Source organism: Hyla sarda, chromosome 9, assembly GCF_029499605.1.
Source record: "Hyla sarda isolate aHylSar1 chromosome 9, aHylSar1.hap1, whole genome shotgun sequence".
Classification (NCBI taxonomy): Eukaryota; Metazoa; Chordata; class Amphibia; order Anura; family Hylidae; genus Hyla; species Hyla sarda.
Window position 1 is genome coordinate 171,092,370 of NC_079197.1, and position 24,216 is coordinate 171,116,585.

The 24,216-nt window shown below is 43.3% G+C and overlaps 1 protein-coding gene and 1 long non-coding RNA gene across 2 annotated transcripts in view; one reads left to right on the forward strand and one right to left on the reverse strand.

Annotated features, from left to right (window-relative positions):
* Nucleotides 1-17,667, forward strand: part of LOC130291006 (H-2 class II histocompatibility antigen, E-S beta chain-like) — a 59,836-nt gene extending 42,169 nt beyond the window's left edge. The window contains exons 3-6 of the mRNA XM_056539326.1: nt 5,857-6,144; nt 7,327-7,440; nt 7,528-7,560; nt 15,367-17,667. Coding sequence (XP_056395301.1) covers nt 5,857-6,144; nt 7,327-7,440; nt 7,528-7,560; nt 15,367-15,383 — 452 coding nt within the window. The 3' untranslated portion in view covers nt 15,384-17,667. The remainder of the gene's footprint in view (nt 1-5,856; nt 6,145-7,326; nt 7,441-7,527; nt 7,561-15,366) is intronic.
* LOC130291009 (uncharacterized) overlaps nt 1-24,216 on the reverse strand; it is a 64,694-nt gene that overhangs the window by 12,574 nt on the left and 27,904 nt on the right. Inside the window, exon 2 of the long non-coding RNA XR_008847763.1 lies at nt 14,974-15,040. This is a non-coding gene — a long non-coding RNA (uncharacterized LOC130291009). The remainder of the gene's footprint in view (nt 1-14,973; nt 15,041-24,216) is intronic.

A 24,216-nucleotide genomic window follows, 5' to 3' on the forward strand; every position in this document is an offset into this window, starting at 1 on the left:
TTCAAAATCAGTTCTATTGAGGTGGGGGCAGGACCCCCTTATATATGGTACAAGTAGAAAAAACAAGTAAGGTGATGTCATATACATGATACAATACTTAATTAATACAAGATGTGCACAGTGGGGCCTCTATCGATTCCTATAGAAAGGGGCCCTTGTTATGGGTAGAGGCCCTCTTATGGGTATAGAAAAGTCTCCAGGAATTCCTTGGTTGCCTCTAGGACCATAGTCTATCTGAGAGGTAATACATAGTTCAAATATGGTTGAAAATGGACAACATGGCCGCTTAAACCAATTTTTTATTATTATCATTATTATTCTCTCACATCATCCAACGGGGTCCCCTCCTTTTCTTCCTGGACAGAACAAGGAGCCAATCTAGTGAGCTTGCCCAATCAGTAGAGAGAGGGCACAGAGCCTTGTAGGAGGAGGATGGGCCCAATAAGGCGCCAAAGGGGCGGAGCCTTTAAGAAGCAGTAGCAGAAAAAAAAAGATGAGACAGTGCAAGTAAGACAGGAGAAGGTGACAAGGATGTCTGGAGCACAGAGAAGGGAAGCTATACTGTACTGTCCTACATGACTAGAGAAGAAGAGTGATGGCATGACTGCTGCTCTGGACTGTTGAGACCCAATTAGCTCCGAGCAGGCTATAACTACCCCTCCCCCTTACTACAATAATTAATTAAATAATAACTGACACAACAACAATTCAACTTTTCCGTGGGTGGGGATCGGCCACAGCTTTATTTATAAAATTACTTATATAAATAACAATTTAACTGTAACAAAGACACCGATTGGCTTCTTGCCAACCCGAGAGGTGCTGCCACACTGTCCTGTGTGGAGGTCTACCCCGGGTTGACCCCGCTTTCACCGTCTTCTTACCGCCAAGCTGTGACTTACAAGAAACAGAGATACAAAAAGGGAGGGAGGGAGGGCAAAACTCCGGGTCCTGGGCAGATTGAGGGGGGAAGGGAGGCACCACAGCTATAAATACCCAGGGGAGGGCCCCTGAAAGCCCGGGAAACTATTAGACCCCTGATTGGTGCACTCCTTCCCCCCCACCCATGGGACATACCACTATAGTTAGCAACAAGTTTTTACAGGCGGGGGAGGGGGCTAAAAAACATTGCCTGTATATTTCTTAACCCCTTAACTGCTCACCAGTCAGGGGGCAAGCTAGTTATGCACAGCTTGCCCCTCCATTCTCATGGGGGGAAATTGGGTCTATTTTCTCAAAAATGTAGGGGATTCCATCAGTTAGATCTCCCCACAATCAGATAATTTTCTCCTATTCTGAGCGTAGGTGATAATGTGTATTCGCAGGACAACCCCTTTATAGCAAGATGTAGCGGGACATAAGTATTTAATCCACCACTATATTGTAGGATATGCCTGGCGGGGACTGGTGCCATAGGAGTTAATCCCTCTGTGTATAGGATGATGATCTTTATGGGTGGTTTATAATGGAAGGATCTGATGCTAGCTGTGGAGATGTCGCTGCAATAACTTGACAGACAGCCCTTTGCTTAAAGGGGCACTACGCCGCTCAGCGTTTGGAACAAAATGTTCCGAACTCTTAGAGCCGGCACCAGGGGTGTGTGACGTCATAGCCCCGCCCCCTCATGACATCACACCCTGCCCCCCTCAATGCAAGTCTATGGAAGGGGACATGACGGCTATGACATCACACACCCCTGGCGCCGGCTCTAAGTACTCAGGACATTTTGTTCCACATGCTGAGCGACGTAATACCCCTTTAAAAAGCCTGAAACATTTACACAAAGGGGCACTTCAGACTTGGTGGTTACAAGAAGCATATACAAGTTTACAATGCTTTGTGGTTCTCAGTTATACATTAGAATAGTCATGGCAGAATACAAGTATTCTTGCAGTTTTGTGCGGCACAATCTCTGTCCCTTGAGTCAAGGATTCACTGTGTCAGCCTTAGCACTCGGCCCCGGCAGCAGGGTACACTCTAAGGCTATTGTAACACATGAGCAGAAACGACTTTTAGCCTTAAATGTTTTTTACATTTGCATAAAATGCTGCAGTTTTTTGTTAGAAAAAATAAATAAATAAAGAGGACATGCCACTTTCTACAGCCATCGAAATTTCAGCTGTAAAATAACATTTGTATTAACAAACTTCCATTTTACTAGTGAGTTTTGCAGAACTCAGCTATCAAGGAAAAACAGACTTTTTGCCCATTTTTTTTGAGCTTTAACAATTTATGGCCCCCAAAATTTAGAAATGTATAGCTGCAGGTACAGCTTATGTTGGGCTTAGCATTAACCCAACACGGCTAGTCCTAACCCTCCTGGGAAAGCCAGTACTAACAGGCTTGAAGCATCATAAATGGCACTCCTGGGCCTATGCAATAACAGAGAAAAAAAAAAAGTGGGGTTTCCTGTATTTTCATATCAGCCAGATACCAACCAAGCAGCAACAGCCTGATGGTACCGGGGGGGGGGGGATCATCATTACTGGCCCTCCTCAGCCTAAATAACGACAGCCTGTTACCGCCTAGGAGCGCCATATTTGATGCTCTGGGCCTGATGGTACCAGCTCTTCCTGGTACCCCTGTGGTAGTGGGTACTGGGGTAATGGTCAGAGGTTAGCGATAGGTGTTTTTTGGGGCTAATACTAAACCCCGACTGTTGATGGTCGGGGATTAGCATAGGTGTTTTGGGGGCTAATACTAAACCCCGGCTTAGGCTGCAGTCACACTTTGTTTTTACATTACGGTTGGGGGAGGGGCAAACTGGGCTCTCCTGTACCCAAGCCTGACCAGTGCTTAACTCCATTTACTTTAATGAGCCGACTGGAGTCAAAACGGTGACTCCGGTCGGCTCATGTTTGACCCGTATCCGGTTTTGTGACCGGACCTAAAACCGTAGTATACTAAGGTTTTAGGTCCAGTTAGGAAACCGCATACGGGTCAAAAATGAGCCGAACGGAGTCACCATTTGACTCCGGTCGGCTCATTAAAGTAAATGGAGTTCAGCGCTGGTCTGGCTGGGGTACGGGAGAGCCCGGTTTGCCCCTCCCCCAGCCGGATCCGGCAACCGTAATGTAAAAACGAAGTGTGAATGCAGCCTAAGCCGGGGTTTAGTATTAGCCCCCAAAACACCTATGGCTAATCCCCGACCATCAACGGCCGGGACCCGTGGCTAATACAGGACATCACCGATCGCGGTGATGCCCTGTATTAACCCTTCAGATGCGGCGATCAAAGCTGACCGCCGCGTCTGAAGCAAAAGTGAAACCAACCTGGCTGCTCAGTCGGGCTGTTCGGGACCGCTGCGGTGAAATCGCGGCGTCCTGAACAGCTTACAGGACACCGTAAGGGCCCTTACCTGCCTCCTCGTTGTCCGATCGGCGAATGACTGCTCCGTGCCTGAGAACCAGGCAGGAGCATTCAAGCGCCGATAACACTGATCACAGGCGTGTTAATACACGCCTGTGATCAGGATGAGAGACCAGTGTGTGCAGTGTTATAGGTCCCTATGGGAGCTATAACATTGCAAAAAAAAAGTTTAAAAAAAAGTGTTAATAAAGGTCATTTAACCCCTTCCCTAATAAAGGTTTGAATCGCCCCCCCTTTTCCCATGAAAAAAATAAAACTAAGTGAAAATTAAAATAAAAATAAACATGTGGTATCGTCGCGTGCGTAAATGTCCGAACTATAAAAATATATCATTAATTAAACCGCACGGTCAATGGCGTACACGCAAAAAAATTCCAAAAAAGTGTATTTTTGGTAACTTTTTATACCATTAAAAAATGAATAAAAAGTTATCAAAAAGTCCGATCAAAACAAAAATGATATCGATAAAAACTTCAGATCACGGCGCAAAAAATTAGTCCTCATACCGCCTTGTACGTGGAAAAATAAAGTTATAGGGGTTAGAAGAGGACATATTTAAACGTATGTTCCTGCATGTAGTTATGATTTTTTTCCAGAAGTACAACTAAATTAAACCTATATAAGTAGGGTATAATTTTAACCGTATGGACCTACAGAATGATTATAAGGTGTCATTTTTACCGAAATATGCACTGCGTAGAAACAGAAGCCCAGAAAAATTACAAAATGGCGTTTTTTCTTCGATTTTGTCGCACAATTATTTTTTTTTCCGTTTCGCCGTGGATTTTTGGGTAAAATGACTGATGTCACTGCAAAGTAGAATTGGTAGAATAGAATAGAAAGTAGAATAGAAATAAGCCGTAATATGGATTTTTAGGTGGAAAATTGAAAGGGCTATGATTTATAAAAGGTAAGGAGGAAGAAACGAAAATGCAAAAACTGAAAAACCCTGCGTCCTTAATGGGTTAATGAATATATTAAATAGGATAGGACCCAAGACTGACCCCTGTGGTCCCCACTAGTAACAGTCACCCAATCAGAATAAGTACCATTAATAACCACCCTGTTTCCTATCACTGAGCCATGTGGAACCTATATGGTGCAAATACACAAGAATTACGTTCATAAAATGACCAAAGAGAAACCATTTTGCATATAAATAATAGTTTAGAACCTTGTATTGCTGTCATGCGAATGCTTCTGAAAGACTGCAGCTGTCTGGATCTTGTCTGCGCTCTTAGGAACAGCATAGGGATAACCACACCTCCCTCCCCTCACATATTTTGGTCCTTTTTTAAAAAGGACCAAAAAGGTTGGATTTTCTGGGTTCGTTTGCAAAATGAAAAAGACAGAGACCCCAGTGGCCATTTTTTTTTATCCCTTTTTTTTTCACATCTTTAGCAATCAAATTGTATATTAGGAAAATGCTTAGTTTGTAAGGAAGTATTAACTGGAAAAAAAGTTGTTTCTAATGACAGTAACGCTTTAAGCAATGCTTCCTGTGTGTGCAGCGTCCCTGTATGGTGCTGCCCGCACAGAAAGTTGAGGAGCCTTGGAGACAGGAGTGCCCAGAGCTTCGGTGGAACGTAGAGAGTTGAGTGAGTTTTTTTTATTTTTGATGGGGCAAATATGGGGGCAATGTGAACAGGAACAAACGGCCTAGTGAAAATCAAATCCTTGCACCAGCCCTGGATATATGATGTATAGCTCCTGCCCAATATAAGCTGTACCCGCAGCTGTATAGCTTCAGGCACAGCTGAGTCCCACTGACAGCGGGGACAGTATACATCAATGAGCTATCCAGCAATGTATACCGTACAGCTGGCGGAGGTAAGAAGTAATGCCATGCATCAGTATGGTACACAGGGCGCTCAGCCTATCACAGGCCGAGGCGGGACATCACTGCGGCCGGTGATAGGCTCAGCGCTGTGATGGAAGAAGACTGGACCAGAGGACCGATCAGCTGTAGCAGCATTCCGGGGGAACGCAGCCTCCAGAGCCTGGGCCCAATGCAGGATTAATAGTCGGTGCTAGAATACTCCTTTAAACTAAGGGATGAAACTGAGTTAAGTTAAAACATGTTTTTTAAACCACACCCACATGCAATGGCCAAAGTGTGTATGACGTAGCTTCCCACATGTGATGATTGTAATGCAGTATCTGCCCCCCCCCCCCCCTCCATTCCCACCCTCATCCCCAAAGTTATACTTCTGAGATATCGGAGATGAAAGTGGAGCAACAGGAGTGAGGTAAGGTACTGCTCCCCTCCCCCTGATAACCCCTTTAAAGGAGATATATCATGGGGAAAAACTTTTCCTTATGGGGGATAAGTTGTACTTTGCGGTGGGGGGGGGGGGGGGGGGGGGGTTCAACTGCTGTGGCCTCCCGCGATCTCCTCAGGAGCAGTGCATCACGACTCCCGCACAAATGCTATTTGATGGTTTAATGAGTTTATTTATTAACTTTAATGTATTATCTTTTCACCAGTTGAGCCATCAATCAAAATCTCCCTGATGGATCAGAATGAACAGCCCCATGCAGTTCAGCACACGCTATTATGTAATGTGTTTGGTTTCTATCCATCGGAGATTGAGGTGAAATGGTACCGGAATGGTCAGGAGGAAACCGAGCAGGTCCAGTCTACCGATCCCTATCATAATGGTGACTGGTCTTACCATATCCTGGTGATGCTGGAGACAGAGATACATAAAGGAGACACCTTTACCTGTGAGGTTCATCACCGCAGCCTGGACGCCCCGCACCGAGTAGACTGGCGTAAGTGTTTTCTCTTTTTGTAATGTTACTGACATTATATCTATGAAACACTTGATGATCAGAAATCCTCCAGCAGAACATGGATACAGCCGACGTTCTGATAATGTTTGTTCAGAACTCAAGGTTCAGGGTTCTGTGGTTGTGATGTCCCGCCACGCCCCCTCCCATAGATGTTAATGGAGGGGGGGGCATGGTGTGACATCATGACCACAGACGTCTGAACCTGGTGTTCTGAACAAAAATGATCAGACTGTCGGGGGGTGCCGGCCAGGAGTTCGCAGGGGTCCCTGCAGCCGGACCCCCACGATCAGACATCTTATCCCCCATCCTTTGAATAGGGGATATGATGTTCAGGGGCGGTGTACCCCTTTAAGAGTAACAAGTGAGTGTTCTTTGTGCATTTGTATTAGCACACTGACTGCTGACTGACCAAAAGGCATTACACAGTCTGCTAAATGCTTCCTTATAAAGGCTGAACCTAAATATAGGGAGGGCGTACAGAGTCCATACTGAATCATGGGTTCTCCATCACCTTGACTGATCTAGGGCTCCTCTACTCTGCATAGACCAGTTCTTCTGCTGTTCCCCACCAGCAATTTCCTAGTTAAGCCCCCGGCAGTCACATATTTAGGTTGATAGGGTATATCCCACTCACCTATGGGACTCCCAGAAGTTTTCTGATATCTTATCAAAAGAGGGACAAGGACATGTGTAGATATCTAAGTAAGTTGCTGGCTCTATAGCTCTCTTACATTTACATTGATGGTGGGGGCACCTACAAGATGTTTTCCTTTCTGCATCGGCCCAGGACAGACGCATACTACAGCTCTGTTACTGAAACTGATGATATCTGCTATTAGGCCGGATTCACACTACAGAATCTCCGGCCGAACAAAATCTGGCCAGAGATTCTGAGTGCTGGCAGCGGTGGCCAGGGTGCACTAGGACCATGTAGATATTGCTCTCCTCATAGGCGGCGAAGCCTGAATTTTTTCTGGGAATTTTCCAGGTGGAAAGTCCAGAATTTCAAAATTGAATTTTGCTCGGAAATTGCGTAGTGTGAACCCGGCCTTATCATTACATCAGGAAATGCTGTAAAAATACATAAATGATAGAGCTGTTGTTACATCATTGATAACATGTTACACTACGCAGCACTTATAACTGTATTTTATTTTCTAGACCCTCAGTCATCAGATGCAGCTAAAAACAAGATGGCGACCGGTATTGTGGGGTTTGTGCTCGGAATTGTATTTTTTATCGTTGGTCTTGTCATCTACATGAGAGGAAGGAAAGGTAATAAGATAACAAAAAGTTCATTGCAATAACAGTCAGACCAAAGGGTTAAAATGATTTCATTTAATATTCTGTTTTTATTTTTAGTGCAAACTTCATTCCATGGACCACAGAATGAACGTAAGTTTTTAGTTGATTTTTTTTTAATTTATAATGTTGAATCTTCTTTTACTGTAGTATTATTAAAACCCAAGAGGGTTTCTATGCATTCAAGGGGTACTCCGGTGGAAAGCAAATATTTTCAAATCAAATGGTGCCAGAATGTTAAATAGATTTGTTAATTACAATATTTTCAAACAATAACCAACCCCTCAAGACTAGTACCAGTTACCTGATACATGGATGAAAAATAATATAAATAAATAGCTGGATCGTGCTTCAAATATAGGATACAATTTTATAAAAAAATATATAAAATGTCAATTGATGTAACTTAGCCTCGTTGCACAGGGCCCTTGTGCCGAGGAGAAGAAATAGATTTACTTAGACATACACTTGCAATATATAATAAACACCGATATTTAGTATTTTTACAAAAATATAAAAAAAAAGATATAAAAAAGATATAGTAAAATATGTCACTTTCAATAGTCTGGTAACTGGAAATCCAGAGATGTGTTAAAGTCCCGTAACTGATTCTATAACACAACCTCCTTGTTTTTTCGATTTGTTAATTAGTTCTATTTAAAAATCTTATTCCTTCCAGTACTTATCAGCTGCTGTATGCTCCACAGGAAGTTGTGTAGTTCTTTTCTGTCTGACCACAGTGCTCTCTGCTGACACCTCCGTCCATGTCAGGAACTGTCTGGAGCAGGATAGGTTTGCTATGGGGATTTGCTCCTACTCTGGACAGTCCCTGACACGGACAGAGGTGGCAGCAGAGAGCACTGTGGTCAGACTGGAAACAACTATACAATGTCCTGTGGAGCATACAGCAGCTGATAAGTACTGGAAGGGTTTTTATATAGAAGTTATTTACAAATCTATATAACTTTCTGGCACAGGTTGATTTGAAAACATGAGAAAATTTATGATTAACCACAAATATTCTTGTATTATATACACAATTTATCAGATCATACTCTCCCTATAAATCAGTAGGACCTGTGGCCGCCCTTTGCCCTGTAAATACAAGAGGTGGAAGTGCTCCTGGCATGTCAGCACTTCTATACAGGTTTTAGCTAAAACTAGTTATATACACATATTAACCCCTTAAGGACTCAGGGTTTTTCCGTTTTTGCACTTTCGTTTTTTCCTCCTTACCTTTTAAAAATAACCCTTTCAATTTTCCACCTAAAAATCCATATTATGGCTTATTTTTTGCGTCGCCAATTCTACTTTGCAGTGACATTAGTCATTTTACCCAAAAATGCACGGCGAAACAGAAAAAAAAATCATTGTGCGACAAAATCGAAAAAAAAACGCCATTTTGTAACTTTTGGGGGCTTTCTACGCAGTGCATATTTAGGTAAAAATTACACCTTATCATTATTCTGTAGGTCCATACGGTTAAAATGATTCCCTACTTATATAGGTATCATGTTTTGATCGGACTTTTTGATCACTTTTTATTCATTTTTTAATGGTATAAAAAGTGACAAATACGCTTTTTTGGACTTTGGAATTTTTTTGCGCGTACGCCATTGACCATACAGCTTAATTATTGATATATTTTTATAGTTCGGACATTTACGCACGCGGCGATACCACAAATGTTTATTTTTTATTTTTTTTACACTGTTATTTTTTTTACACTTATTTTTTTTATGGGAAAAGGGGGGTGATTCAAACTTTTATTAGGGAAGGGGTTAAATGACCTTTAACACTTTTTTTTTAAACATTTTTTTTGCAGTGTTATAGGTCCCATAGGGACCTATAACACTGCACACACTGATCATTGTTATCCCATAGGGACCTATAACACTGCACACACTGATCTCCTATGCTGATCACTGGCGTGTATTAACACGCCTGTGATCAGCATTATCGGCGCTTGACTGCTCCTGCCTGGATCTCAGGCACGGAGCAGTCATTCGCCGATTGGACACCGGGGAGTCAGGTAAGGGCCCTCCCGATGTCCGGTCAGCTGTTCGGGACGCCGCGATTTCACCGCGGCGGTCCCGAACAGCCCGACTGAGCTGGGTCACTTTCAGTTTCACTTTAGAAGCGGCGGTCAGCTTTGACCGCCGCTTCTAAAGGGTTAATACCGCACATCGCCGCGATCGGCGATGTGTGGTATTAGCCGCGGGTCCCGGCCGTTGATTAGCGCCGGGACCGACGCGATATGATGCGGGATCCCGCTTCATATCGCGGGAGCCGGCGCAGGGCGTAAATATACGTCCTGCGTCGTTAAGGGGTTAAGGATGAAGCCCATTTTGACCTTAAAGGGTACTCCGGTACAAAACATATTATCCCCTATCAAAAGGATAGGGGATAAGATGTTAGATCGCGGGGGTTCTGCCGCTGGGGACCCCCACAATCTCCGGGCCGGCAGCAGCATCTGGAATACGGAAGCGTGAAGCTCCTGTGTTCATGACATTAGGCCACACCCCCTCCATCTTATCCTTTTGATAGGGTATAAGATGTTTTGTGTCGGAGTGCCTCTTTAAGGACCAGAGCATATTTTGCAAATCTGCCCTCTGTCACTTTAATTCGCATTAATAACTCTGGGGTGCTTTTACTTATGAATATGATTCCAAGATTTTATGTTGTTCATGGAATTTTTTTTTAATTTTTTACTGAAAATTTCTAATTCTGAATTTTTCAGGGACCAGTTCAGTTTTGAAGTGAATTTGAGGGTCTTTATGTTAGAAATTCCCATAATGGATCCCATTATGAAAACTGCATTTAGAAAGTTTGTTAACCCTTTAGGTGTTTCACAGGAATAGCAGCAAAGTGGAGCAGAAAATTCAAAATCTTCATTTTTTACACTAACATCTTCTTGCAGAGGGGTCAAATTAGAAAAAGCCCACCCAAATTTGGAGCCCAGTATTTGGGGAAACTACACCCCTGAAAGAATGTAGCAAGGATACCAGTGAGTGTTAACACCCCACAGGTGATTGATAAATTTTCGTTAAAGTGGGACATGAAAATGAAAAATTTGATTTTTTTTCATTAAAATGCTGGTTTCACCCCAATTTTTTTCATTTTCAGAAGGGGTAATAGGAGAAAAAGCCCCCCCAAAAATAAAAAAACATTTGTAACCCCATTTCTTTTGAGTATGGAAATACCCCATATGTGGACATAAAGTGAGAAGAGAAAGAGCGCCATTGGGCGTTTGGAGAGAGAATTTGGTGTGAGTGTAAGGCCATGTGCGTTTACAAAGCCCCCATGGTGCCAGAACAGAGGACCCCCCCCCCCCCCACACACACTCACTCACACACACGTGACCCCATTGTGGAAACTGCACCCTTTACGGAATGGGATGTAAATGTTTTCTGCACCGCTTATTAAATTCTGTGAGGGGTGTAGTTTACAAACTGGGTCTAAAAAAGCAAATGGTGCAAAAAATTTTTTTTTACAAAAATTCCAGCTCCCAAAACGTAAAATCCAAAATGTATTAAATCATATTAAAATGATACCCAAAAATGTTAATAAAAACAAGCAGAAATGCCGAAGCGTTTCGAACCATGTGGTTCGAAACGCGTCAGCATTTCTGCTTGTTTTTATTCACATTTTTGAGTATGATTTTAATATGATTTAATAAATTTTGAATTTTAAGTTTTGGGAGCTGGAATTTTTGCAAAATTGTTTTTTTGCACCATTTGCTTTTTTGGATTCTGTTCACTCCAGGATTTGCGGCTTGGACCTGTATTCCGTGCTTCCTCCGCCATCTGAAATTCCTTCCTATCGGGTGATGTTTATAGGCGGTGAGCTGGTTCATTTCTCTTATTGACTTTGCTACAAACTGGGGTCACATGTGGGGGGGGCAGTCCCACTCTTCTGAGCCCTGTAGTGCGCCCGCAGAGCATTTTGCATCCACATATGGGGTATTTCCATACTCTAAAGAAATGGTGTTACAAATTTTGGGAGGCTTTTTTCCTATTACCCCTTGTGAAAATGAAAAATTTGGGGTAACACCAGCAGTTTAGTGAAAAAAATCTAATTTTATTTTCATGTCCAATTTTAATGAAAATTTGTCAAACACCTGTTGGGTGTTAAGGCTCACTGTACCCCTTGTTACGTTCCTTGATATGGGGTCACTTTTTTTTTTTTATGCGTTTGTCAGAACCGCTGTAAAATCTCCAATTTAGGCCTCAAATGTACTCTCTCAAATGTACTCAGGCTCACTCCTGAGCCATGTTGTGCGTACTCGGCAGAAATTTTGTTACAAATTTTGGGGTCTTTTTCTCCTTTTACCTCTTGTGAGAATAAAAAGTATAGGGCAACACCAGCATGTTAGTGTAAAAAATTATTTTTTTACACTAACATGCTGGTGTAGACCCCAACTTTTCCTTTTCATAAGGAATAAAAGACCCCTAAAATTTGTAAGTACGTAAATACCCCATATGTGGCCTTAAACTGTTGCCTTGAATTACGACAAGGCTCCGGAGTGATAGCCATGCGCATTTGAGGCCTAAATTAGGGATTTGCATGAGGCTTAAATTTGGGGCCATGCGCATTTGAGGCCTAAATTAATGTGTTGCTAAACTCCCAGCATGCCCGGACAATCAATGGCTGTTCGGCAATGCTGGGAGTTGTTCTTTTGAAACAGCTGGAAGCTTCGTTTTGGAAACAGTGGCGTACAAAACATTCCAAATTTTTATGGGGGCGGGATGGTAACAGTGTGTATATGTGTAGTGTTTTACTCTTTATTTTGTGTAGTGTAGTGTTTTTAGGGTACACTCACACGGTTGGGTTTACAGCGAGTTTCCCGCTGGGAGTTTGAGCTGCTGCAGAAAACTTGCCAAAACTTGCATTGGGAAACTTACTGTAAACCCGACCATGTGAATGTACCCTGTACATTCACATGGGGTGGGGGGGAGCATCCTCAAACCTCCAGCTGTTGCAAAACTACAACTCCCAGCATGCACTGACTGCCAAAGGGCATGCTGGGAGTTGTAGTTATGCAACAGCTGGACGCACACCACTACAACTCCCAGCATGGCCTTTGGGTGTCCGTGCATACTGGGAGTTGTAGTTATGCAACAGCTGGAGGCATACTGGTTGGGAAACACTGAGTTAGGTAACAGACTAACTCAGTGTTTCCACACCAGTGTGCCTCCAGCTGTTGCAAAATGACAACTCCCAGCATGCACGATCTGTCAGTACATGCTGAGAGTTGTAGTTTTGCAACAGTTGAAGGCACACTGGTGAAACACTGAGTTAACAGACCCCAACAGTGTTTCCCAACCATGCACTGACTTCCGAAGGGCATGCTGGGAGTTGTAGTTATGCAACAGCTGAAGGCACACCACTACAACTCCCAGGATTCCCTTTTGTTGTCCATGCATGCTGGGAGTTGTAGTTATGCAGAAGTAGCTGTTGCATAACTAAAACTCCCAGCATGCACAGACAGCCGAAGGGCATGCTGGGAGTTGTAGTGGTGTGCCTCCTGCTGTTGCATAACTACAACTCCCAGCATGCATCAGGGCCCCCCCCACCTTGCTGCGAGTGGACACTGCCGGAACCTGCTCTCGTCTTCTGGACTAGGGGCAGAGCGGGTGCCGTTAGTGACACCGCCCAGCAGGAGTCACTAGATAGCATATCGGACTCAACTTACATCATGATTTAATTGTTATTGATCGATGCCTGACATGTGCGGGTTTTTTTGGGAGAAAGTTTCTTTCCTTCTCCATTTCCCTGTTATAGTTCCCTAATATACACATACCTATTTAACTACCAAGTTTATGGTCACAATATACAATTTTGCGTGTGTTCTCTTCGTATCATTAAAGATCGTAGCATTTTAATATCGTCTCTGAAGGATATTTGTGTACAGTTAGGGTTTTTTTTTGCACACTGTAGTACATATTTTGTTTTGTAATTTAGATATACATATCATCGCTGTGGTATACTCTGGTCTTGTTTTCTGCCTTGTATCGAATCGCATTAGAAACATGGGTTGTAACTCCTTTTTTGCTGAGGAAAAATAGTATTAATGTTTATTAAAGGGGTACTCCCAAACGCTTGGAGCAGAAGGCCATGGTTGTGATGTCACGTCCACGCCCCTCGTGGTGTCATGTCACGCCCCCTCCATTAATGTCTATGTGAGGGGGGGTGTCCGCTCTCACGCCCCCTCCCATAGACATGAATGGAGGGGGCGTGGTGTGACATCACAACCTCTGCTGCCAGAACCCAGCGATTGTTTAGAACATCTGGAGCTGGGGGAGATTGCGGGGTCCCAGCGTCAGGACCCCCCGCGATCAGACATCTTATCCCCTATGGTTTGGATAGGGGATAAGATGTCTAGCAGTGGAGTACCCCTTTAACAATATTATGCTATGTTTCCTTTTCTACCATTGGTTTTGCATCTGGGGTAAGGTATTTTAATTAGTTACTCTACTCAGATGTTTGTTCTCATGCTCCTGATTGTAGGAACTATTTAATAGCGGTTTACATTGTTTGCATAGGTTTATAAATCAGAGTGTCATGAATGTGTCACGTCACTTGGGGCAGGGAAGAGTGTACCCTACGCTGCCTTAGTGTCTCTATAACTTTGAGATGGACCCTTCTCTAACTAAAGTGCAGGGGCACCAGGGTCAAAACAATAATCAGCAACTGTACTAGGTCAGAGACACAAGTCAGGATACAAAAGGTAACAAGCTAACAAAGACAGGGAACCAGGATACTAAATAACTGCTGGAATGCAAAGTAGTTACAAACCGATATCAGGGAAACATAGCGGCAGGTATTTAGCAAAGAGTCAACAGTCCAAGAACCAAAGCAACATTAAAAGGCAGATATGAGAATTTTAGCTGAACATGATACCAAAATATACTATATAGCTGAGGATTGACATGAGGATTGACAAATATTGGATAACAAGAACAGATACATAAATGCACAAGCACAAAGACCAACAGGTCTAAACACGGAACAAGATCAGGATACACAGAACTTTTTCACACTAGAAATAAGAACCAAGCTAACTCCTAGGTCAGAGACATAGTGAAGCTCAGGAATGGAACTAATTGAGGAAGAACAGGATTAACTTCAAAACCAAACTCCAAACATGGAGGGGTCCAGAGCAGGTTTAAACACTAACCAAGATACAGGATCACAAAATGGATACAAAGCTAGACATGAAAACAATGACCATAGTACAAACAGATAAACTGGACAGAAAGAACACTGGTAAAATCCAAACAGGACAGAACTAATAAGCCATTGCTATACAAACTACATGTGTGCACAAACACAGACAGGAGTGCAAAATAAAACCGAAAGTCAATTAACAGCTAACCTGAAAGGCTCTAGAGGCCTGAAATAACCCCTCCTGGCTGCCTATTGGTCCTAGACTATAACTTTTACCTGACCAGAGGGCAGAATACACAGACTGGTCAGGTGCGCACATTACAAAGCGTTTCTTACCTCATAACATGTCAAACCCTGCCATATGTAGACATGACGTGTTCCTTTGCTGTAAACTTTTAACTATCTGCAAATAAAGAAAAAAATACTTTTACTGAAACTCGTGGGACACTGGACTCTTTGTTTTATTGACATTTATTTTATGTGACTTTTTAAAAAGTTGTATATTTTTTGCCCAACTCCACTCCAAAAGATGGCAAAAAAAAAGCGCATTAAACCAAAGTGCAAATTCATCATACATCACATGACCAATTGATGAATTGTGGATAACTGAAACAAAATTGCAAATGATAAATCTCTTCCTTAGTGTTTTCCAAAATCACATTTGTACTTTCACCTTTGCCATATACATGGAGGGGAAGGAGTAATGTTGATTTATGTTCCTTCTTTCAGGCTTCTTGCCGCAGTAATCTGGATCATCCTGCTTCGCGCTGCTCATTTTCCAAACCAAAAAGGAGGAGTAACCTGAAGTCCACCTCCAGCCTTTTACTATGAATATGCTGTGTAATTCTGTCGCTCTGCAATATGTGCAGTTTAGGTTTTATCAACGCTCTTAGTAAATTCCTTATCTGTTTGGGAAATTGGTGAACTTTTTTTATTATTATTATTAGAATTTTTTTTTAACACATTTCAGATGATTGTTCTGTTCATAATTTAAAGGGAACCTATCAGTCCCCTCCCCAGCACCTTGTAGATGAAGGGCTCAGCATTCAGACGCTCTGCCCATAAGCTGCCTCGGGTAAGTAGTCACAGGGGCGGAGCTGGCGCCATGTAGTCATACATTCCCAGCACTTATGCTTGATAAACACCCTGACTGCTGGGCTTTGCATGAAGTGCCCGGCATTCAATGTGTCATTCAATATGTGCTGAGGCTCCGCCCCCATGCTTACTTACCCAGCGGCAGAGAACAGTGATTTAACTTGTAGCATGGTATGAGAGAAAGCTTATGGGTACAGCGTCCAAATGTTGTGCCCTACATCTACAAGATACTGGGGAGGGCTGATAAGGATAATGGGGACTGGGACAGGTTCTGTTTAAATAAAATAAAAAAAACTATAGAAAATTCCGATCTCTAGAAAAACTTTATCTATACTTTCATACGATACAAATTCAAGCTGGTTGCACTTATCCATTGGTCATATTTTAGGCTCAGTATGACAGTCACAACATGTAACATACATAAGGCCTAAAATGTGTCCACACTTTTGGTCAGGATTTTGCATCAGTATTTGTAAGCATAAACTCAACACTGCAATGTAATAGTGGCCTTATAACAATAAGATAAGAAACCCAACATAACATTCTTCCCATTCACTAACAACAAGCAGAGATCTTTAGAAAGTTTTGCAAATCAAGTGAAAATAGTCAAAGTCAATGGCCTACATAGAAGAAAGGGGGGCCTCATTGCAAATATAGAAATGGGCCTCTATTGAGGAGTCCGATTTTGCCCCCCCCCCCCTCCCCAGGACAGAAGGGTCTGGTGTTTATTTTCCCTACACTTTCCATGACCAATTGGTTTATACCCTACTCCATTAATTTGCTGACAATGCAGTTCCCTGGAGAGTGAAGTTTTGCACAAGTTCTTTCCAATAGAAAAAGGAACCAGTCCAACCTGCATGGTGCCCCCTCTCTCCAAGGGCCCATAACAGCCACATGGTCTGTCTCTCTGGTACATACACCCTTGTATAAAGTCTATTAGAAAGTTTTATCACCTTCCTTTATACAATGAATATTAATTGAACTCTCTATCTACAGATATATAGTGACGCATTGCTTTAACAGAGCTTGTACAGAGGCTACATGTCTCCAGACTAATTAGCTATATTGCCACTGTCTACAGGTCTCTGCAGATAAGTGTCTGATTGCGGGGGGTACCACCACTGGGACCCCATGCGATTGGCACGTCTCTTCTATGCATCTCTATAGGAGAGCCAAAGACACATGAGCACTGTACTCCTTTGGATTGGGGATACATTTCCCTAAACCAGAGTACCCCTTTAATCAAAGTGGATAATTTAATCTAAAACAATTGTTTCTCAGATACAATTAAACTATGAACGATTATTTTAACCATACTTGGAAAAGGCACTAGAAGTCATTCAAACTTTGCGTAGATTAATAGTACAAGCAACAGTAAGAAAACTTGTTATATATTTTACTAGACAAAAATGCTTCTTTCTCCTATTATCAACACCACCCTCTCCTGCTGCTTAAGGGTGCGTTCACACACTCTGTTTTTGCGGGTTTTCCGCTGTGTATTTGAAAGGGTGCGGGCTCTACTCGGCTGTCCGCAGCAGATTTTCCACAGAAGAATTTACACTACGGAAAATCCGCTGCAAGCCCCATTGAAGTCAGTAGGGACTTCGGCGGATTTTCCGCAGCGTAAATTCCGCTGCGGACAATCTGCTATGGACAGCCAAGAAGAGCCCGCCCCTTTCAAATACACAGCGGAAAAACTGCAAAAACAAAGAGCGTGTGAACGCACCCTGAATCTTCTCTGAAAATCAGCTCAGCTTTGTCCTGTGCCTGAAATACAAGTCTTCTACAAGTCTACTCACCAGCACTGAGAGAACTGCAAATTATAGAGCAGATTGCAAAGCAGAATTCTGCTGAAAAATACCTTATACAAGTTATATTATGGCCAGAAATAGTGCTGCTCCTCATGTACACACAGGGCAGCTTATCCTTAAAAATCACCAAAATAAGTTACTCTGTAAATAATCATCCAAGAGTCAGATAAAAGCTGTTTAGTTCATGAAGAATATTCCATCTGTGAATGATCTTTCCATGAGGGAATGGTTCCGGACCTCTCCCAGAAACAATGTTCATCCTTCACCACGTATATTGGTTATAGGAACCACCAAACCACCTGACCAGTATGGGCTAAAATGTGTTTGATCGTGTCTGGTTTACCAAACAATCATTGGTTCTGCCATTAAAGGGGTACTCCACAGCTCAGCGTTTGGAACAAATTGCTCTGAACGCTGGAGCCGGCACCGGGAGCACGTGATGTCAAAGACCCGCCCCCTCATGATGTCACGCCCCACCCCTCAATGCAACTATATGGGAGGGGGCGTGACGGCTGTCACGCCTCCTGCCATAGACTTGCATTGAGGGGGTGGGGGTGACATCATGATGGGTGGGGCCATGACATCACAAGCTCCAGGCGCCGGCTCCAGCGTTCGGAAAAATTCGGAGTACCCCTTTAACCTACTTAACGTCTAATGTGTATGTCCTCCTTAAGACTCTTTCAGAGAGAGACTGAATCCTAAAGCAAAATCCTCCCATAAGTATATTTTGATATAGTTTTGAATAAATATTAAAAGTGACAGGTGGTCAGACACATTTTAGGAAAGGTGGGGTAGTTATTCATAGCAACTAATCAGATTGCTTCTTTTGTTTTTCACCCCCATTATGTTTTCAAATGTTTTTGCATCTGTGATAAGTACCTAAGAATATTAAATAATTGATACCTTTACTGTATGGCTATTGGTGTACCAACCAGTGGAGCAGATTTCTACGAATCATCCTTAATTCTGTAGACAAGGGTGTAGTTATAAAGGGTGCAGAGGTTGCAGTCACCTCCGGCCCTGTGGCCTGGATGCCCTCTACAACATAAGAAGCCACCAGTATTGTAAAAAGCACATGGTAATTGGGGGGCCCCATTTGACTTTTCGCTTTGGGGCGGGAAGCTTCAAGTGACACCTGTGTCTATAAATGTAACAATTGTAACATAGACTCAGTCATTAGCAATAATTGTTGGCCGGCTTAGAGGAGTTGTCCCATGGGGCAATCAACTCTCCATATGACCCCACAGAGTGTTACATTTGTAGCATTTTTTCCTCATTAAAGGGGTACTCTGACGGAAAACCTCTTATCCTCTATTCACAGGATAAGAGATAAGATGTCTAATCGCAACTACAGCCGCCACGCCCCCCTCCATTCATGTCTATGGGAGGAGGTGTGACCGCTACGAAGTAGCAGTCACGCCCCCTCCCATAGACATGAATGGAAGGGGTGTGGCATGACATAGAAGCTCCAAACTTTCATGTTCCGGATGCCATCACTGCCAACCTGGAGATCGTGGGGGTCCCCAGTGGTGTGACCCCCCATGATCAGACATCTTATCCCCTATCCTTTGAATAGGGGATAAGATATTTTCCGGCAGAGTACCACTTTAACTTCTACAAGAACAAAAAGGTAGCAGGAAAAACATGTAAAAACCCTTAAAGGGGTACTCCGCCCTACACATCTTATCCCCTATCCAAAGGATAGGGGATAAGATGTCAGATCGCGGGGGTCCCGCTGCTGGGGACCCCGGGGATCGCTGCTGCAGCACCCCGCTATCATTACTGCGCAGAGAGAGATCGCTCTGCACATAATAACGGGCAATACAGGGGCCGGAGCATCGTTACGTCACGGCTCCGCCCCCGTGACGTCACGGCCCGCCCCCGTCAATACAAGTCTATGGGAGGAAGCGTGGCGGCCGTCACGCCCCCTGCCATAGACTTGCATTAAGGGGACGGGACGTGATGTCATGAGGGGCGGAGCCATGACGTAACGCTGCTGCGGCCCCTGTATCGCCCGTCATTACGTGCAGAGCGATCTCGCTCTGCACAGTAATGAGAGCCGGGTGCTGCAGCAGCGATCCCCGGGGTCCCCAGCAGCGGGACCGCGGCGATCTAGCATCTTATCCCCTATCCTTTGGATAGGGGATAAGATGCCAGGGGCGGAGTACCCCTTTAAGCACATTTACCTTTAAAACAATTCTGGTAACATTTGTTTATTTTTTGCTTAATTTCTTATCTAGTGTATAGCTGGCATCTCATATAAATAGCAGAGAAATGAATAAAGACATTATAAAATATATAAAGCGATCCCCCGACCTACGATGGCCCCGACATACGATCATTTCAACATACAATGGCCTCTCAGAGGCCATCGCATGTTGAAGGCAGCATCAACATACGATGCTTTTGTATGTCGGGGCCATCGCATAAACGGCTATCCGGCAGCGCAGACTGCTTCAGCTGCCACCAGTGAGCTCCGGTGAGTGTCACTCATCTGTCCCCGGCGCTCCGGATCATCCTCTTCGCCGTTATTGCGCACGCCTTCCTGTCATCTAATAGGGGCGGCGTGCGTGGCAACGTGATGATGGCAATGGAGAGCAACGATCCAGGGCAGAGGTGATGGTCCGGAGCGGCGGGGACACGTGAGTATAACTTTGTCTTTTATTATTGCACGGATGCCTCAACATACGATGGATTCAAGTAACAATGGTTCATTTGGAACCAATTGCCATCGTATGTTGAGGGACCACTGTATTCACAATCGCACTGTATTGATTTAGCTGCATATTTGTTGAGCTTTCTTCATGTACATCTGACAAATGACTTTTTGCTTATTTTTAGGACTTTAAACAAAAGTTTTAGCTTTTAATGTAAATTTAGGACTGCTTCACAAAACTGAGAATTTTACATGCAGAATAAAATAAACATGGTTTCTAAACAGTGATATTGTTTTTTGTGTTCTTATTATTGATGGTATTTAAAGGGGTACTCTGTCTGGAGCAGGATAGGTTTGCTTTGGGGATTTCATTGTACTCTGGACAGTTCCTGACATGGACAGAGGGGTCAGCAGAGAGCACTGTGGTCAGACTAGAAAGAATTACACAATTTCCTGTGGAGCATACAGCAGCTGATAAGTACTGGAAGGATTAAGATTTTCAAATAGAAGTAATTTACAAATCTGTTAAAATTGGCACCAGATGATTTGAAAAAAAAAAAATTCCACCAAAGTACCCCTTTAAGATTAATTAATAGTTAGCAAGTTTATGTAAAAAGAACTCTACATTATGAGAGGCTTTATAAAGTAAGGACCCAAATAATACTTTGTTACTTTTAGAACCAACACATTCAGCAGGACTTTACAATACAGAGGGGACATGTATAGACCAAATCAGACATAGTAACGAATCAATTTAAACAAGTCTAAAGTAGAAAAAAACAGGGCACTCACCACAATGTGGTCTTGCTTGAATATTCATTTATTTTTAACATGAATATAAACATGCTGGATTCACGAGATGGACAGACAGATGAAAAGAGGGGGGTCCTCTGGACAATATTGCTATGGGTGGGTTTGTGCTTCAACTGGTCCACAGTTAAATTTACAATTCAAAAAAGAAGAGTCAGGGCCCTCCTCACAATCAGGACCAGTGCAAGGATTTCCGTTTACAAATCCAAAGGGGCATCTTGGAACTCCCCCCTTCCAATTTGGTAAATGATCAAAGTAAGTAGGTAGGGAATAATTCAGGTACATAGGTAGGGAATCCCCCAATAGATATGTAGGGAGCACGATGAGATGAAGTATAGAAGCTGGGATTACTGCTGCTCCATGCTCCTGTACAGTTCTGTGAGTGATGATGTATACATTGTATACATCGCTACTCATTTTGCTTTCCCGGTAAAGGGTCCAAATCCCCCTCCAGTGCCCTAAGGCAACTGGAGGCCCAGTTCACAAGAGCTGACAAATAGGGGAAATAGCGAGCACAAGAGTAGTGAGGACCCTGATCACAAGAGCTTACAATCTATGATGAAATAGGAGACAAGAGGAGTAAGGACACTGATATTAGATACTTTATTAATATATATATATATGTAATTTAAACAGTATGTGTATACATATATATAAAAAAATATATATATGTGTAATTTAAACAGTAGGCAAGCGACATCTGGCAGTGTGCAAGAGGCATCTGACAGTGGGAGGCAGTGGACAAGATGGCAGCATGGTCATATGGCAGCAGGAGACAGTAAGCAAGAAAAATCTGGCAGCGGGAGACAGGGAGTCGGAGACATCTGGTAGTCTGTACTTTACCTCTGTGCAGACACCAACAAGTGGAATTGAAAAAACTACAAAACTCCCTCCCCCTCTCATTTTGCACACAGACACAAGAAGATAGACTGGAGAGGCCAAATTTGCGGCAGTTCATTTACAAGTTGCTTGTCTTCACCAGATTCCTAATGTAAGCTCCCTCTGCTGGTCAACAGTAGGAAATATGACAAGTTAATATTAAAATTTTCATATTTTGTGACGAGCACATTTTGTTTAATATTTCCAAAATATTTTACAAACTTAAAAATATTATATTAAAAAATAAAGATAAAGAAAATAACATTAGGTGACACATTCCCTTTAAGAGGTGTGCATGATTTTACTAAAGAACAGCATGTGAGACACCAGTCTTAGTAAATTCTCCCCATTGTGCCCTAACTAAGAGACTGAAACCATCTCACTCCTTCCTTAAAGGGGTACTCCGCTGCTTAGCGTTTGGGACAAACTGTTCCGAACACTGGAGCCGGCATCGGGAGCTCACGGCCGCCATGCCCCCTCCCAAAGACTTGCAATGAGGGGGTGGGGCATGACATCAGGAGGGGGCAGAGCTATTACATCACAAGCTCCTGGCGCCAGCATTCGGAACAGTTTGTTCCAAGCACTGAGCAGCAGAGTACCCCTTTAATAGAGATTGTTGACATAGCAACAGCTGGACTTTTTTCCTTAGACCTGTTATGCCCACAGAACGAGCATAAGTGTGTGTTTTTTTTTTTTTTGGTTTTTTTTTTTGGCATCCCACAGAAAAATTTAAAAAAAAGGGAAAGTCTGATCAATGGCAATATGGTTTCAATAAAAACAAAATATTATTGCACAAGAAATCCGCCCGTATACGGTTTTGTAGACAGAAAATGAAAAAAATTATAGGGGTCAGATCTGTGGCTGGAAAAATACAAGAATTATGGCCCTAAGAATGCAAGGAGGACCCACGTCTACTATAGGAGTAAAGTTATATCCAGTTTCCGCCTCCTCACTGCGCCATTATTGACTGATACCCCATAATAAGGTCAAGACCACATACAGAACTGACTAATGCCAATAACAAAATTACACCAAATAATACAACTACCCTGCAGCTTATGTTACTTTTATGACATGTGTCATATTTCTTTTTCTGGAGTAATATGGAGCCAAATACACTGACAGGTCACAATAGCAGTAAGTACGGCCGCATTGTCATTAATGTTGGAATAAAAGGATGAGGGGATTGAAAAATATGAAGTTTGGCAAAAACACTTTACTTTTTCTTGCAATTACAGAAATACTGTATATACTCGAGTATAAGCCGACCCGAATATAAGCCGAGGCCCCTAATTTCACCCCAAAAACCCAGGAAAAGTTATTGACTCGACTATAAGCCTAGGGTGGGAAATACATCATCCCCCCATGTCATCACCCCCCCCTCCCCCGTCACCCAAACCCCCGTCATCAAACCCCTGGAGGTCCGCAGGTTGAAGACCACTGCAGCCTTCATCATCATCCAGACCCCCCCCTTTAGTTTTCTACTCACCTCCCCTCGGTCGTCCCTGCGCATGAACGTCCCTGTGCGTCGTCAAGGCAACATCACTAGTCCGGGGCCGGCCCGGAGCGGAGAAGAGGGGCCCCCCGGTGAAAAAGGACGGACGGCCCGGAGCGGAGAAGAGGGGCCCCCCGGTGAAAAAGGACAGCCCGGAACGACTAACCCTCCTCGCCGGACGGTCCCTGCAGCATAGATGGCCCGGACCAGATCACCCTTCCTTCCCACCGAGGGGAGGTGAGTAGAAAACTAAAGAGGGGGGGGGGGGTCTGGATGATGACGAAGGCCGCAGTGGTCTTCAACCTGCGGACCTCCAGAGGTTTCAAAACTACAACTCCCAGCATGCAACATCTGGAGGTCCGCAGGTTGAAGACCACTGAGAAGGGATTGACAGGCGGAGAGTTCACTCGAGTATAAGCCGAGGGGGACGTTTTCAGCACGTAAAATCGCGCTGAAAAACTCGGCTTATACTCGAGTATATACGGTAACTACAATGATTGAATGTGCAGCAATATAGGTATATAGGTAATTATTAATTTCACAATTGTACCCTTTTCTTTATGATAACTAAATGTCGCCTCAGTCTCAGCACTTTAGATCCAGTCTTTACTCAGCAACAAATGACTATGATATAAAGAGGTTTTTCATTGGTTCTCAGACATTTCTTTATAAAGTCACTTGGAACCTGATCCCGAGTCTGTTTGTGGTTATTTTTATTGTTTTCTCTGCCAGGGACTTTTTGCTTCAGAAACACTGGGCTTCCAAAAAACCACAAGCTCACACTTCCACATTACACAACTTAAGCTGTGAACGGGTATTATTTTCATGTACAG